The 16,514-nt window shown below is 37.9% G+C and overlaps 1 protein-coding gene and 1 non-coding gene across 4 annotated transcripts in view; both read right to left on the bottom strand.

Annotated features, from left to right (window-relative positions):
• Positions 1-16,514, bottom strand: part of LOC112422926 (actin, cytoplasmic 1-like) — a 32,620-nt gene that overhangs the window by 14,395 nt on the left and 1,711 nt on the right. The window contains exons 1-7 of one of the 3 annotated variants that reach the window (XM_071070113.1): positions 15,676-15,807; positions 12,791-12,905; positions 12,458-12,631; positions 9,530-9,636; positions 8,060-8,197; positions 5,502-5,572; positions 749-819 (exon numbers count right to left, since the gene is read on the bottom strand). In XM_071070113.1, the coding sequence (XP_070926214.1) occupies positions 749-819; positions 5,502-5,572; positions 8,060-8,197; positions 9,530-9,636; positions 12,458-12,598 (528 nt within the window). In that variant the 5' untranslated portion in view covers positions 12,599-12,631; positions 12,791-12,905; positions 15,676-15,807. Of the gene's footprint in view, positions 1-748; positions 820-5,501; positions 5,573-8,059; positions 8,198-9,529; positions 9,637-12,457; positions 12,632-12,790; positions 12,906-14,395; positions 14,614-15,675; positions 15,808-16,514 lie in introns of those variants that run through there. The other 2 variants (XM_071070112.1, XM_071070111.1) reach the window with 2 other exon arrangements.
• On the bottom strand, positions 6,687-6,791 carry LOC139356447 (U6 spliceosomal RNA). The gene has a single exon (XR_011608417.1). It is a non-coding gene; the product is annotated as a U6 spliceosomal RNA (small nuclear RNA).

Genomic DNA, 16,514 nt, shown 5'->3' with positions numbered 1-16,514 from the left:
AATTGTTTGATAATCTGTACTGATTTTCTGCAACTGAAGTAAGTTCGAATGTTACTGTGTTTGTGCAGCAACACCAAAGCTCCCATTCTGCAAGATGTGATTCTTGGAATAGGCAGTTGGGTTGCTTTTATGAACCTGATTCCCTCCCTGAACAGAAACGCTGAGGTCAATGAGAGACCACAAGGCAGAATATATCTTTAACCTTGGTATCAGTGACTGACAATAGAAAACTGCAGATTTTCAATCACTGGCCATGATTGCTCCTTAACCATGAATCCAGCTCAGGGACCATCAGGATTACATTGTTCATAATTCTACTGCTTAATAATATAATCCAATAATTGATGTTACTTTATCATGTTAGGGTGTTTTAAAAATAAAAGAACAAAGTTCTGGAATTTGTTTTTGCCTCTATTCCAAAAGGAAAGATTAGCTATAAGCTAATCAAAAAGGCAGATAAGAATATTTTAAATAAGAATACTGCAAAATTAGAGTATTTTAAATTTCACAGTGGTTATGTTTTTGAAGTTAAATATCAAATGTCAATTAGAATCCATTGATTCTTCTGTTAATGAGATTGCTGAATTTATTAAAATAAATTTTAAGAATCTATTTTTAAATTCTTAAAAAAAGAATCTATTGATTCTCAAAACCTAGCCCGAAAGGTAATTTCATTTGGACTATCTAATATTATTAAAGCAAAGAAAACAACATTAAATCAAAAATTTAAATTTAAAAGTTTCCATGCCTCTGGCTGGCTATTTTCACTGCCTTTAAGCCTTTGTGACTCTTCCTCTGACGTCAGCTTTAAGTCTTGTTCTGTTGAGAAATCCATGTATTCAGTTAAAATGAACCACTTAGAACAGTTAAAAACTATTGTCTTTATAAAAATAGATTTAAGACAACATTTTATTTTATTTCATAAATTCAGGGTTTAGTCTTTCATGAAATAGTTACTTAGGAAATAATTATCCAAAACTTCAACAAACCACTTGGGGAGACACCTGATGTGATTCACTCACAAATTCATCCACCCAACAGAAATGAACAAAACCACCAGAAACACAACTTTAAAATACAGTAGAAACGTATAAGGTGACATGGTATGTTGTTCTCCACTTCCTAACAGTGAAGCAGTAAATGTAATGAAAAGAAAATTTAGTTTTCCTGCACTTAGCTACTCTGACTCTAAGGATAGCAACAGGCAGGACCCAGGAAAGGTCGGGGTGACCCTGTCTGAGAAGCCAGAGCCCACAGGTATGGGCTCCAGACATCCCAGAGCAAGGTTAAGAAAACAAATTCCTTTCCCGTCTCCCCTTCCCCTTAGCATTTACTCATAGCTATTTTTATAAATGCATATATTTTGCAACTTTCTGTTTTCCTTCAAAGCAGCTGCAAGGTCACAGGCTATGCTGAGGTTGCAAAACTGTCACTATATGATTAATTGCCTTTATTCTGCTTCTGGAAGCTTGCCTATATAAGCCAAGCCCTCCCTTTGTTCAGGGCTCAGCTTTTGGATGCAAATCTGCTGAGCTGATGTGTACCTAAATGAAATCCTCCTGTTTCACCCACAGGGTCTCTCCTGCCTCCTGTTTTTTGCAACAATAGTACCTTATAAATGATTTCCAAAATTACTACTGACTGACACCTTTATTAGTGTACAATGTCTTCCTAACATCTAAAATGTTTCCCTCCAGGATTCTGACAAATTTCTTTCTTTCTTTTTTTTTTTTTTTAGCTGGGGTTTTACTCTGTCACCAGGCTGGAGTGCAATGGTGCATTCTCAGCTCACTGCAACCTCCGACTCCCTGGTACAAGTGATTCTCCTGTCAAGCCAGGATTACAGGCATGCACCACCATACCTAGCTAATTTTCGTATTTGTAGTAGAGATGGGGTTTCACCATTGGCCAGGATGGTCCTGATCTTCTGACCTTGTGATCTACCTGCTCCAGCCCCCCAAAATGCTGGGATTACAGGCATGAGCCACCACACTCAGCCTTCTTTTCATCTCTTAAAACAATGCTGTGTCAAGTCTTCCTTGATTCTGCATGTCTTTCCCCAAATAAACAGGTACCTCCCTCCCTGAGGCTGCCTTAGTACTTCAATGATTTTTCTACTGCATCTTTACCACCTGAGCTGTGCATTATTCCTCCACGTGTCTGTCCCCTCTGCTCCAAGACTGCAGAGGACAATCCTGCACATCGTCTTACTCACATTTTACTCAGAAATTTCTTACTGAGTCCTGCTACATACATGCTAGGCATTAGGGTTTACAAAGAATGAAAATAAGGCATGTCAGGGATGGCTTTTCTAGAACACATGCCTAAGCAGAGACTGAAATATTGAGGCTAGCCAGATTAAAAGGGTAGAGGCAGGAAAAGATGACAGCATGCCATGCAGCAGCAAGGGCAGGAGCGAGGCCTAAAAGAGGGAAAGGATTTGCCTGCAATAGAAGGATGAGTGAGCAGAGCATTACCAGCAGGTCATCAATGCCAGAGAAAGGGCACACAGGGAAAAGGGCTAAAGATGGAGAGTGGGGCAGAAGGCAGATTATGAAAGCCTCACATTCAGGTTAAATACTAGTGTACAACCCGGAAAGCTGGAAATTATCTGACATTTCTCTCTGTGCCCCAAACCTTTCTCACTCAATTATCACTAAATCATATTGACTATACCTCTTTTCTGCCTCTGCTTTATACTCCCACTACCACTGGGAACATAAACATTTACAAAATGGTTTTTATTTAAAAGAAAATGCCAACTATTAATGCGTTTTTTACATGAAAAAAATTAAGCAAAACAAATGAAAAAAGCATAACACCAAAAAAAGGCCAACATATTAAAATGAGTAACTGAGATTCTGAACTTTATTTATTTCACCATGGATGGGTGAAAACCTTCTAATACACTGATACTAGTCCAAGGATGTGTGACAAGGAAACTATAGTTCACTACTGCAAAAGCTTCCTTTGTCTCCTGGTTTCTTTACCTGGTTCCCTTCCATCAATTCCAGCAAACTATAGGCCACAGGCCAAATCTAATCTGCCTATGGCTTTGTAAATAAAGTTTTATAGGAGCTCAGTCATGCCTCTTTGCTTACATAGAATCATCGTGGCTTTCACACTACAACAGCAAACAACAGCAGGGTAAGTAGATATGATAGAGACCACACAACCTCAAATATTACCCACCTGGTCCTTTACAGAAAAAGCTTGCTAACTCGTTTTACACCATGACCAGAAGGCCTTAGTACTAAAATTTAATATTGCAATTCCCCTGCTCAAATGTCTCCAATGAGCCTCTGCAGCAAACACTGTGGTCTCCCTTGCAATAGCCATGTCTTATTCTTTCTTGCAGAAGAAACACAAGTCTATTGGGATATTTATTATCTCAATCCCCCTCCTCAGCCTCAGAAACAGAAATGTTTATTCTAAGCTAATCACATATTTGCCTTCCCAGTGCCTGGTTTGGGAATGAGCATGTGATGTGACCCAGCCAATGAAATGTTACAGGAAGCCCCTTGCATGCTTCTAAGTTTTCTCCCTGTTTAAAAGACACATGTGAAGAAAAGCAGCTCTTGCGATGTTGTGCTGTGAGAACAAGATGTTTGGAGCTGCTGCGATTAGCCAACCCTGAAAGGAGACATGAATAAAACACTGCCAACAGCACAGCTGAAAGAGGAACAAGTGGGATACCTAATATATCACCGAACAACCAAAACAACTCTGGTTCCTACTGTTTTAGCCACTGCTCATCAGTATTTGCAGTCCAAACCATTCTATCTGGTAAATTTCCTATGGCCCACAGGATAAGACCTACTCATTTCTACAGTATTAAAACGTCTACCATAAATTTGCCTTAGCTAAGTATTCACCTCATTCCCAACCTCTGGTATCTCACACTTTTGGTACTAGCAAAAGTGAACTGCTCAGAAACCCTGAAAAGTTCACTCAAGCATCTTGTCTTTTGCACTTGCTGCTCTTTCTGCCAAACAGGCAATCTCATTAGACGTTCCTTCTGGCAAACACACCAACTCGTTCCATGTTCCTTCTGCCAAACATTATTCTTCTGCTTCTTTACCTAGAAAAATTCTTCTCACTCTGTATGTTTACCTTAAATCACACCTGTTTTTTTTCCAAAACTTTTATTCCTCATCACATATGTCTGGCACATAATCAATATATAATAAATCATAATTATAAGCTTCCAGTGGGCATCTAGCACACAGCAAGCACCGAACAAAGTAGTAAAATAATAAAAACGACAATGATAATAACAAGATCCTGTCTGTATTTTTGTTTGTGTTCTGTAGCATTACAAAAATGGTTAGTATCTAAAAGATATTTGATAGTTATTTGTTAAGTGGACAAGTGAAAACATAGATAGAAATGTGTTCTTTGAAAATTCTGTTGAAAAAGCACAGAAATGGAGACAGCTCTATCATGAGCACCTTAAAGATCAAAACTACATCTGTTCCACCTTTGTCTCCCGCAACTTATGAAACCTACCTTACAGAAGCTCTGTGACAAATAGATAGCTAAAGGTGTCCTCCTACAGTTTGGATTATACAATGTATCAGGTGTCCACAACCCAGTAGCATACTAGCATTTTTGTTATTGTGAAACATTTTTCTACTTTTATTATAATCTACTGAGCCTAGAGTGGGGCAATTTGTATATTTATTATGGCAATCTTTTGGCAAATGATAGCAGAGCATCTTGTTCTAACAAAATTACTGTTACCATGACAATTAACTAGCAGGTAGAACACATCTTGTTCCAACAAAGTAAATGTATCTCTTTCCAACTTCAAATGAGGAGGAATGAAGTCAGTAATAGTGAAACCTTGTTGGGACAAGCACGTGTAACATGACTTGTGCTTAGCATTCTTGTGATCAAAAATTCCTTACTTTACTTTTTTATCTATGGTAGGACCACCCAGAGCAGGAGTCCACAACTCCCAGGCCACAGACTGGGACCAGTCCATGGACTATTATGAGCCACACCACACAGGAGGAGGTGAGCAGCAGGCAAGCCAGGGAAGCTTCGCCTGTGTTTACAGCCACATCCCAAGGCTCATATTAACGCCTGAACTCTGCCTCCAGTCAGACCAGTCAGAGAATTAGATACTCATTGGAGCATGAACCCTGTTGTGAACTGCCCGTATGAGGGATCTACGCTGTGTGCTTCGTATGAAAATCTAATGCCTGATGATCTGTCACTGTCTCACTTTGCCCCCAGATGAGACCATCTAGTTGCAGAAAAATAAGCTCAGAGCTTCCACGGATTCTACATGATGCTAAGTTGTATAATTATTTCATTGTATATTACAATGTAATAATAATATAAAGTAGCACAATAAAGTCACATGATTGAATAATCCTGAAACCACTCCCACCTTCCCTCAGCCCATGGAAAGATTGTCTTCCACAAAACCAATCCCTGGTGCCAAAAAGGTTGGGGACAACTGACCTAAAGTAATTCACTATCACAAGTCTTACCTGGATTGCTATTTTCAGAAGAGATTTTTAGCATCCGTTTTTCTTTGTAGTCAGAAAATAACTGGCAAATTCTATGTATAAAATGCAATAAACCAAATTACTATTTTAATACTGATATAAAAAATGCTTACCAAATGTAAAATTCTTAGAGTATTTCTAATATCATAATATCAGAACTTAACAGTATTATCCCATTCACTTGTGAGTACATTCTACAAACTTCTCTTTAAGCTTCTAATTAAAGAAGAAAACAATGTAAGGTGAAATGCTCAGAAATCAAGGGCATTGTGACCCAGTAAATTAGCTTACATTATCATGACATAATAGAAAGCATCTCAGCTCTGCGTAAGTCCTAGCTCCATAATGAACAGCTATTTGTTCTTGGACAATTTGCTTCTCTTAGGCTCAATGCCTTCTTCAACAAAGTGAGGACTTTGCTGCCTTATTTCATATTTCACTAGGTTGTTATAAAGATTTAACAAGATATTTTTTAAATGCTCAGAGAAATAGTAAAGCTATGGAATAATCTGTTCCTAAACTTTATGACTAAAATTATCTTGGAATCCCAAATAAAACCCAATGTGTATTTTGTTCGTAGGTTCTAATACGCAAATGTAGTTTTCAGAAAATGTTATTAAGTCCTAATTTTGCTTTTCAGTTGTCCTATTCCTTATGGCTTATAATTCAGGGCATCTCAACTATGTCATAGTTTGCAACTAAATTTATTCATAAATATCTCATTAAAGTAGCTAATGTGATTGTCCACTATTATGGAGTTGGCCAATCACACCAAGGGCAGAAAAACTAATGGATGTTAAGACTTGGCTTGGACCAATGATCCTTCTCTACAGACTCCAACTCTGAGCCAGATGTTTGTTAGGATAACGCTTTATATTGATGTTCAATGCCAGCTGGCAGGGGAGACCAAAACTCTTTTATTTTTTTTAGTTTCCATGAAGAAGTTGCAAGTTGACATTTTCTAGTTTTCGACATACATGCTAACAATATAATTTTGCACCGAACATGTTATTCAGCTCTAAGTCATCTCATAGACCATCTTACATGACTATTTTTGCAGCGCAAATCACAATTTCAGTATTTTGGTGGCACCCATCTTTTGCTTTGCTTCACAGTGTTTCCTTACAGCTAGTCAGCAAATAGTCAAATGACCTTCCAGTGACTGCACAGAATATGGAATGCTTCAAAAATTTGTGCTGCCTCCTTATGCAGAAGCCATGCTAATTTTCTCTGTATTGTTCTAATTTTAGGATATGTTCCGCCGAAGCAAGCACAAAGCCCTACTTTTACACATGATTACTGATGAGTCATGGACGAGGCTTGGCTCTGTTAAGTCCAACTAACCATTGAAGAGATTCTGAGAATTCTCTTCAATGGCTTCCTGTGAGGTAGAATTTCAAAACATTTTAAAATCTTGAGCTAGAGATAGGAGTAGCTTGGACGATTTTCATTATCATGTAAAACAGATCACTCAAGGGGCCAACCACAACTGGGAGTCCCTGCTAGGGGAAGGTTCATATAGGACTTTCTCCTGCCTAAGGTTCTATACAGGATATAAAGGTGCCTCACAGCACAGATCTGGTAGCAAAGAAGAAGAAACAAACACTGATCTCTTTCTGCCACGTTATTTGAACCCCTCTGACCCTTCAGAACAAGCCCACCTGATATCTGCTAGAGAAAAGACCAACAACTGCCTCAAAGGATCTCTGACCATGAAGGTCTCAGCTAATTCTTGGCTAAGATGTGAGTTCCACATTAGGTTCTGAATATGGGGGGAAGGGTCAATCTGCTCACTTTGTCTGCGGATAAAGTCAGGATGCCCAGCAGCCAGAGCAGGGTGCTGGTGCTTTGGGAACAATGGCTGAGAATATAAGCATAGGTATGGGAACTAAAATACGCTGTAACTTCAAAGTCACCGCATGAATTGTCAGGAAGGCTTGAGGGATCTGAATCAGTAAGGGTATCTTGGTGTCAAAAGTCAACCATTACCAGGCAGCAGGACCAGTTTGAGTGGCAACAATGCAGCCACAGAAACAACGGAAACAACAGAATGACTGGAATGTCCTTTTTTGCCTCCTCCTTCTGACTTGATAAAAGGGACTGTCTTCCTTGGATTTAGTGAACCCCTTCGGTTCCTGAAAAATTCATGGAGTATGTAGGAGATAGTCCCCAGAGGACAGTACAAGACTTTCTGCTAAACTGGACATTTCAAGACCCAAATAACTAATCAGAAAAATCAAAGATGTGACACCATTTTTTATCCCATGCATAGGTGTTATACTTGGATGAAATGAACAATGTTGGGATCTCTAAGGATAAAGGTCTTAAAAGTCCTGAGATAAAGAATCCTCCACCCACTGGTACTTCTAACTTGTCTTGCTTTTTTTCTGATTTCTGGCTGATGCAGGGTACTAACTCACTGCCATTCTAAAACTACCTGAACCGAACTATGACATCTCACCTGATACGTAAGACGCAATTGTTATAATTATTTTAAACCTCAATTTAGCATTAACTCCCCTTTTAATGTAAACACTTACACATTATGATGACTAGAAACAGCATACTCTCTGGCCGTCTGTCCAGATAGATCTTGAGAAGATACATCAATATTTTGCTCAAGTAGAAGGCTGACTAGACTTGCTGATCCACAACATACAGCAAGTATGAGAGCGGTTCTAAAATGACAGAGATAATTTCTCCCTTAGGAACTGCAATAAAGTTATTTTTAAAGCTAATTTGATATATTTTACCAATTTAACATCTTGTCTCTCCGTGCAGAATCAAACATTTACATGCACCAAAAGACATAGCATCTTGGGTGCTCAAGTGTTCATCTTTGTAAAATAACACCAAGGTTAAAAGAAAGGGACAAAAAGGAAACCTCTTATCTCACTGGGGCATTGCATAGTAGAAGCTACTAATTTAAAGTCCTTTGATGGGCAAGAAACAATGTTAGGGCCACTTATCTGAAGTGGACAAAGATTTAAGTGAAGATTTCATCACAGCTTCCCTAGACTGATACGCTGTAATAGAAAATTAGCTAGAGGGTAACATAAACAAGAGCTCTCTGCATGCTGAAAGCAGTAATAATAATAATAGTAAGAATAGTAGTCACAGGAGTGTCAGTTAATGATGCCAATAAGCATGTACTAGGCACTGAATTAAGTGCCATATATATCTCTCTTACTTATGCACAGTCAACTTTGAAGCATATATTCTCCTGCTTTTCATATATGACAATACATTTGGTGGTAAGTAACATTCCCAAGGTCACACACCTAGCAGGTAAGAAAGCTAGGAATTAAATTCCGTCTTGTGTGAATCCAAAGCCTAGCTCCTTTCTCTTTATCACCCACCTACAGCTTGCCTTCATGAAAGGAAAAGTGTATCCACTTAAAACTATCTTCACTCCCTCTTTCCATACCAATTAAAAATAAAAACATCAAAATACACTGGAAATAAAAAAGGAAGAAAGCTGTTGAACCCACAGTATGTGGGAATAGCAATTAATTGTCATGTAGGGATAAGCTAACATTAATATTCTTCAAAGAAAGCAACTTAAAGCAGAGTCATTGAAAAGACAAAAGAATTTTCAACCCCTACTTATGTTTAATATAGCATATTTAGTGGAAAAGCATGTAAGACACAGAGGTTAAAAACTGGTAGAAAGAGTTAAGAAGTTCAATACTGAGTCATAAAGTAAACTGAAAGTTAAAGTTCACACTTCATAAAATTAATACGAAATCCCTCTAGCTAACATAAGATCATGTAACCAAAACATCATACAACAAAGAACATCAGTCAATACAATAAGAGAAGATGAATCCTACAAAAACTGTTCTTTATGTTGCCCAGTCCAAATAATTGTTTTTCTACCTGACTGATTTGTGTTGATACTGATCAGTGTCCCAATAAGTATACATTAATCTTATTAATTTAACATTTATGACTTGAGTGACTGCTATCCATCTAGTTAACAACACACAGATTGAAAGAAATAACTATACCTTCCATATCTATCAAATGCATTTAAATTAGCTTTTTTCTTGATTAAAAATTTCACCACTTGCTGTTTTTGTTCATGTACGCCAAGTAACAGCGGTGTGAGGTCATGCTGTAAAACAATATAAAGCAAAAAAGAATGTAATTCAAAAAAGTACACATTCCTCAACTGAAGCAGAAACTTTATATAAGATCCTACGGACTTACACGCATACAAAGTAAGTAAAATGTAGCTGCTTCCTTCTCAATCTTCTGTGCTTTCCCACGTGCTGCTCCCTCCCTTGGGAACACCCCTCTCTGCCTCACCACATCAACTCTGATCATCTCAAAAACTCACTTTCAACATTCACTGCTTCCAAGACTCTTTGCTTCTAACCCAGCATTTGGCAAGCCATTATTGGATGATAATATTTTTCCCATCTAAACAAAGAGCTTCTTGAGGGCAGGGGCTGTATCTTTTATCTCTATATCCTCCACCCTAAGAAAAATTGTTGTGTATAAAGCAATAATTTGCATGTAAAATATTTCTTTCGTTTCACATGTTTTACCAAAAGTTCAAGCTCCAACATGCAATAAAAATTGCTATTAATACTCATACTGCCCATTTGAAAAAATTTCCCAACATTTATTTATTTAAAATCTATCTGTATTTAATTTTTCCAGATTGTTAATAGATAATCAGTTCATAGGACTACTGAAACTAAATTAACAGAATTCCTATCTGTATTCTTAATAACTCCATGGTTTCTAGTGTTTAAAACTGCCATGTTGATTATGCCAAAGCTCTACATACTTATGAGACACACTGGGTAGTCCATAATACAGCTTCAATTGACAAAAAAAAAGTTTACAATTTGCTACAATTCTAATTGAGAAAACTCTGCTCTTAACAACGACTGACTGACCTAAGTACTTGAATGACAACAAAGAGACACAAAATCCCGAGAGGATCATCCTCTACTGACTCAAAGACTACTCACTGCACATTTCTAAAGACCTTCTGAATGGCAGCGAATAACTGACGGTAGGAAGGAAAGGGTATTACTCTGTAAGCTGATGAATATTAAGCAAATAATATTCATTTTAATGTCTCACCACAGAGATAAAAGTCAGACTAGGCCAGGAATGGTGGCTCACACCCGTAATCCTAGCATTTTGGGAGGCTGAGGCAGGTGAATCACTTGAACCCAGGAGTTTAAGACCAGCCTGAGAAACATGGCAAAAACCTCATCTCTACTAAAAAAAGAAGAGAAATACAAAAACTGAGGTTGGAGGACCATCTGAGCTTAGGAAGGTCAGGGCTGCAGTGAGCTGTGATTGCACCACTGCACTCCAGACTGGGAAACAGAGTGAGACCACATCTCCAAAAAAAAAAAAAAAAAGTCAGATTAATGTAATTGGATAGGAAAGATTTAAAGAAATCAGCACATATCCAACTCCAACTCTTCTACAGATATCTTAAGTTTCTGAGATATAAGAATTTACATATTACATTTATGTATTCAGTGGTTCTTAAGCAGGTGTGTATCCAGATTTTGAGAAAATTGTTGTTGTTGTTATTGTTGATGTTAGAGACAGGGTCTCCTTATGTTAACCAGGCTAGACTCGAACTCCTGAGCTCAAGCAATCCTCCCCCCTCAGCCTCCCTAGCAGCTGGGACTACAGCCATGCACCACCATGCCTGGCTTCAAGGAAACATTTTTAAACATACATATCTAGGCTTTACTGGACTTACTCTATCAAAATCTTCAGGAAAAAGCCTAGACTTATTGATTATTTAAAAATTTTCCTGAGGTTACTGGGATGCAAATTTCTAGCTGGAAGCTAGTACAACAGACAGTTAATTCAGTCTCATTTCTCACCCACGTGACCAATTCTCTTTCTCATTTGAAGATTTGGCCAAAAAGAGGAAAGAGTAGGAGACAGACTCATTTGCTGAAAACACCACATAATTTTCCCCGGTAAGAGAAGAACAAGGTCTAGTAAACTCAAAATCCAACTTGATCTTGTTACTTAAAGCTCCTTATCTCCCACCTTCCCATCCAGACATGCTAGATTTGAAAGCAGAGTTGAGACTCTAACTGGCCATTTCTACCAGAATAGGGTACTAAGTCAGTTAATTACTTGTTATTCCCTCTGCTCAAGGGTTTCCCATTACATGACCACCTATTTACTGCCAATCTGGTTCTTCAGAGGCCTCCTAAAATTGATCTCTAGGCAGTTCACAACTCACTAACTCCCTCTCCCAAAATGAAAACTGTCATTCTCTAAAATTGAACCTTGTCTCACCATACAAAGGAAACAAATAAATGAACAATACACAGACACACACACACACACACAGACACATACACGCATATGCACACAACCTCTTCATGGTCTTTTCCCTCTATTACCTAATTTCCAGACTGGCCTTGATATTTCTGATTGCTCTTTTTCCCTTTCCACTTCTGCCTCATGAGCAATCAGAAATATCTTAAGCCTTGCCACTGAGAGGTACATCACCTCATATCTATTACTGTTTTTTAGGAACTTGCCAAAGCAGCAGGATTTCTATTCACTGAAACATGTTTAAGTGTTCTTGGAGTTTTCATGTAAAACCTATTTCAGGGAAAATTTTGCAATTTTACATTCATTAGGGAAAAAAAAAAACCTAGGAGGGAAAAAATGAAAAATAATAAGTATTACCTTTTACCAATTCAGTGTTTTCAAAAAAGTATTTACCACAAGTGCATTAAAAAAAACTGTACCCTCAAATGCTTCTTTGAAAGTAACAATATTTAAAATAAAATCTTAGATAATTAAGTCATTTCAAAATATTTTCATTCAGGTTATGCTTGAGCTTCCAAATATGGAAAACTGGCCCTTACACAGGTCACTGTTAAAATGAATGCATTTCAGTATTTTGAAAAGAAAACTGGTAGATCTAATACCTTGTTTTTTGATTCAATAGCAGCACCATGTAAAAGCAGTGCTTTGGCCATTAATTTATCTTCATTGTAGATAGCATAGTGTAGAGCAGTATTTCCATACTCATCTGGAATATTTGGATCAGTGCCATGTTCTAGCAACATTAATGCACATTCATCTTCTTGGCATTGTACGGCCTGTCAGTGTTAGACCAAAAACAAATTATAAATGCTAGGAATTCAAAGTAACATTCCACAGCTTTCACCAACTAGTTACATTTAAAGGAGAAAACTCATTTTTGTGCTATGTATTGAAATCAAACCCATCTCACACTGATATAGTCGGCTACCGCATACCTTTGTCAGAGCTGTCCTGTTTTTGTTGTCAAGGACATTAAGTTGACATTGTCTGTCCAGCAGGAGTTTTACTACTTCTGAATTCCCATTGGCAGAGGCCAGATGTAGAGCAGTCCTAGGAGAGTGAGAAGACTTTTTAGGAAATTGTTAGTGCACTAGCTACAGGCACATCAATGATTCGTGTAATTACAAACACTGAATAGCCTGCTGTTACTCTGCCTTCAAAACAAACATTTACTTTTCCCATGAAGAAAGCACACTATTTATTACCTCTCATTACTCGCTGTATTAATGAAAGAGCAGCCTATTTGAATAGAAACAGCACAGCCCTTGGATGACATTCAGCTGGGACTGGAACCCTACTTGAAGCTCTGTCGCTTCCCAGCTGTTGCTTAGCCTTTTGGTGTCTCAGTTTCCTCATCAATAAAATGGGAATGAAAATAGTAGCTTTCTCACAGGAAACCACTGTAATGCTTAAATGAGACTCTACGCAAAAGATATAGAATAGTTCCTAACACAAAGAACAGCTCAATAATTGTTAGATATTATAATTTTTACTAATACCCTAAAGACATTTGAATTAAGTGAGATGATACAATTATACCTACATTTTCAGGTATGTTTTAAAGACTACAGGTAACGTTGTATTTCAGTGATTCTAAGATGATCATCGTCTCCATGTTGTCTCCACTGAAATACCACTTATAATTCATGATTTACTATAATTGGCGGCATTTAAATAATTCTCTTATTGAGACATAAAATAATGGGGCATCATATAACCCCTGGTGCCTTACATTAAGTAGAATATGTTATAACAGGCCTGGGGCAGTTCCAGTCAGATGACCAGCATTTAGATAAATTTTAGTTCTTAAAAAAACTATGGAATAAGAGGGCTGAGGTGAAAACAAAAACAAATTTCTAAAATAAACTAATTCTTACTTTGGTTTTCAAAAAACTTTAAGCCAAAGAAAACCTGGAAATTCAAATAAACACCATGGGCTCATTTGTTTCAATACTTAGATTTATACAATGTATGTACATCAGATATTTCCAATCTTTCCTATTAGGATTTAAGACTGTTATAAATTTCCTCTTTTTAAAATGGATTTATGAAACGATTTGTGGAGCTTTTTTCAACGTTTACATTCAGGGGTACAGGTGCAGATGTGCCGGTTTGTTACACAGGTAAACGTGCGCCAAGGGGGTTGGTTGGACAGATGATTTCATTACCCAGGCGTTAAGCCCAGTACCCGTTCACTCTATTTCCTGCTTCTTTCCCTCCTCCCACCCTCCACCTCCGATAGGCCCCAGTGCGTGTTCCTTCCCTCTAGGTATCTGTGTGTTATCATTTAGCTCCCACCTATAAGTAAGAACACGCAGTATTTGGTTTTCTCTTCCTATGTTAGTTTGCTGAGAATAATGGCTTTCAACACCATCATGTCCCTGCAAAGAACATGCTCTCGTTCTTTCTTTTATGACTGCATAGTAGTCCCTGCTGTTTATCTACCACATTTTAGTTCTTAAAACAACTAAAACAGTCTTTATCCAAGACTTATAAATGTTCAAAAAGGCAATTAAAGGTTATCTTTTACTATTTTCTACCTTCAGAAATGTTTTTGTTTGAAAGGAGGGAGGAAAAGCTTCAATTGAGATTAAGTCCTAATGCTCCAACTTTAAATCTCTCAGCTTGCTCATGCCCAGCAGGTAAACGTGAAGTTTTCAAAGATGGAAGGTTCCTGAGAGATAGTAGAATACGCCTGCCACATAATAGGTGTCTGGCTTATGTCTGATGACTAAATGGACTGAAAGAATGGATAAACGCAGCTTGGGAGTTCAATATTTTTAAAGGAAACTGCTGTAGAGTAGGAGAATACATCTGCAACAGTAATAATCATTTATATTTGCTATTTTAATTTTCATAAGTACATAACTCAACTAAAATGAATCACACTTTTTACACATGTTAACCTATATATAATGAAAAGATAACTATATAATAAAATGTATATACAATAAAATCTACAGGAACAGGTAAACAGAATCTCTCTACTTCTGAAGAGGATAAAAGTTCACAGAAGACAGCCATCCACAGAAATAAAAATAAATAATAGAATGTGAGAAATTAGTTGTATCTATGCAAGCAGCATATTCCTTCTCTTCCCAAGGATTATTTCATTACTAATGAATCTTAACTAAACTTCAGATGTTCATTGCAGAAATCACAGATAAGAGAAAGGAAAAAAATTCACTTACAAATCCCCAGAAATAAGTTTGATTATATTTTCTACATATTTTCAGCTAACACAAGAGCAGATTATATTTGTGTATATGTGTAACAAACTGATTTTTTTCTCACTTGATATAGCAAAGTACATCTTTGCATGTCAACATATCTCTGTATCTACTGACGCCCTCAATAGTTACTTATTATTCCATCCTATGGATGCACCGAAATTTGTTCATAAAATCTATGAATTCTTCTAAACACACTGCTGGGTTTTTTTGTTTTTTTTTTTTTGAGACGGAGTCTCGCTCTGTCGCCCAGGCTGGAGTGCAGTGGCCGGATCTCAGCTCACTGCAAGCTCCGCCTCCCGGGTTCGGGCCATTCTCCTGTCTCAGCCTCCTGAGTAGCTGGGACTACAGGCGCCCGCCACCTCGCCCGGCTAGTTTTTTGTATTTTTTAGTAGAGACGGGGTTTCACCGTGTTAGCCAGGATGGTCTCGATCTCCTGACCTCGTGATCCTATCTGTTTCGTAAAGATATTTCAGTATAATGGAATTGATCAGTAAAAAGCATATACATTTAAAAAATGTGGTTCTTACCACTAAAGTGTGTGTTTGAAAAGCTGCAGCAACTTAAACTTTGAACAACTATATATGTACCACTGTTCTTCATCCTCACAAACTTTGTGGATAAAAAACAGTATTTCATTCCTTTTTTTTTTTTTTTTTTTTTTTGAGATGGACTCTCACTCCATCGCCCAGGCTGGAGTATAGTGGTGTGATCTCGACTCACTGCAACCTCCACCTCCCTGGTTCAAGCAATTCTCTTGCCTCAGCCTCCTGAGTAGCTGGGATTACAGGTGCATGCCACCATGCCCAGCTAATTTTCTGTATTTTTAGTAGAGATGGGGTTTCACCACACCGGCCAAGCTGGTCTCAAACTCCTGACTTTGTGATCCGCCTGCCTCAGCCTCCTAAAGTGCTGGGATAACAGGCGTGAACCACTGCACCCGGCCTTTCACTCCTCTTCTAACTTAAGTAGAAAACAGTATTTCATTCCTCTAACTTAAATTCCTTCTCCTACCAGGAACACTGTTTTCCTACGTACGTAGGTCACTGGTAGATACGCTAAAAAGTACTATGCCCAATTTTAGAATGCTTATTTTATTATTACATCTGCATATATAGGCCGGGCACAGTGACTCACACCTGTAATCCCAGCACTTTGGGAGGCCAAGGTGCATGGATCACAAGGACAGAAATTCAAGACCAGCCTGGCCAAGATGGTGAAACCCCATCTCTACTAAAAATAAAAAAAAAATTAGCCAGGCATGGTGGCAGGCACCTTTAATCCCAGCTACTTAGTAGGCTGAAGCAGAGAATTGCTTGAACCTAACAGGCAGAGATTGCAGTGAGCCAAGATCACACCACTACACTCCAGCCTGGCCAACAGAGTGAGACTCTGTCAAAAAAAAAAAATATATATATATATATATATA

This window comes from Macaca nemestrina, chromosome 9, assembly GCF_043159975.1.
Source record: "Macaca nemestrina isolate mMacNem1 chromosome 9, mMacNem.hap1, whole genome shotgun sequence".
In the NCBI taxonomy this organism is placed as follows: domain Eukaryota; kingdom Metazoa; phylum Chordata; class Mammalia; order Primates; family Cercopithecidae; genus Macaca; species Macaca nemestrina.
The sequence above is the reverse complement of the archived record's forward strand: the minus strand, read 5'-3'. Positions and strand labels throughout refer to the sequence as shown.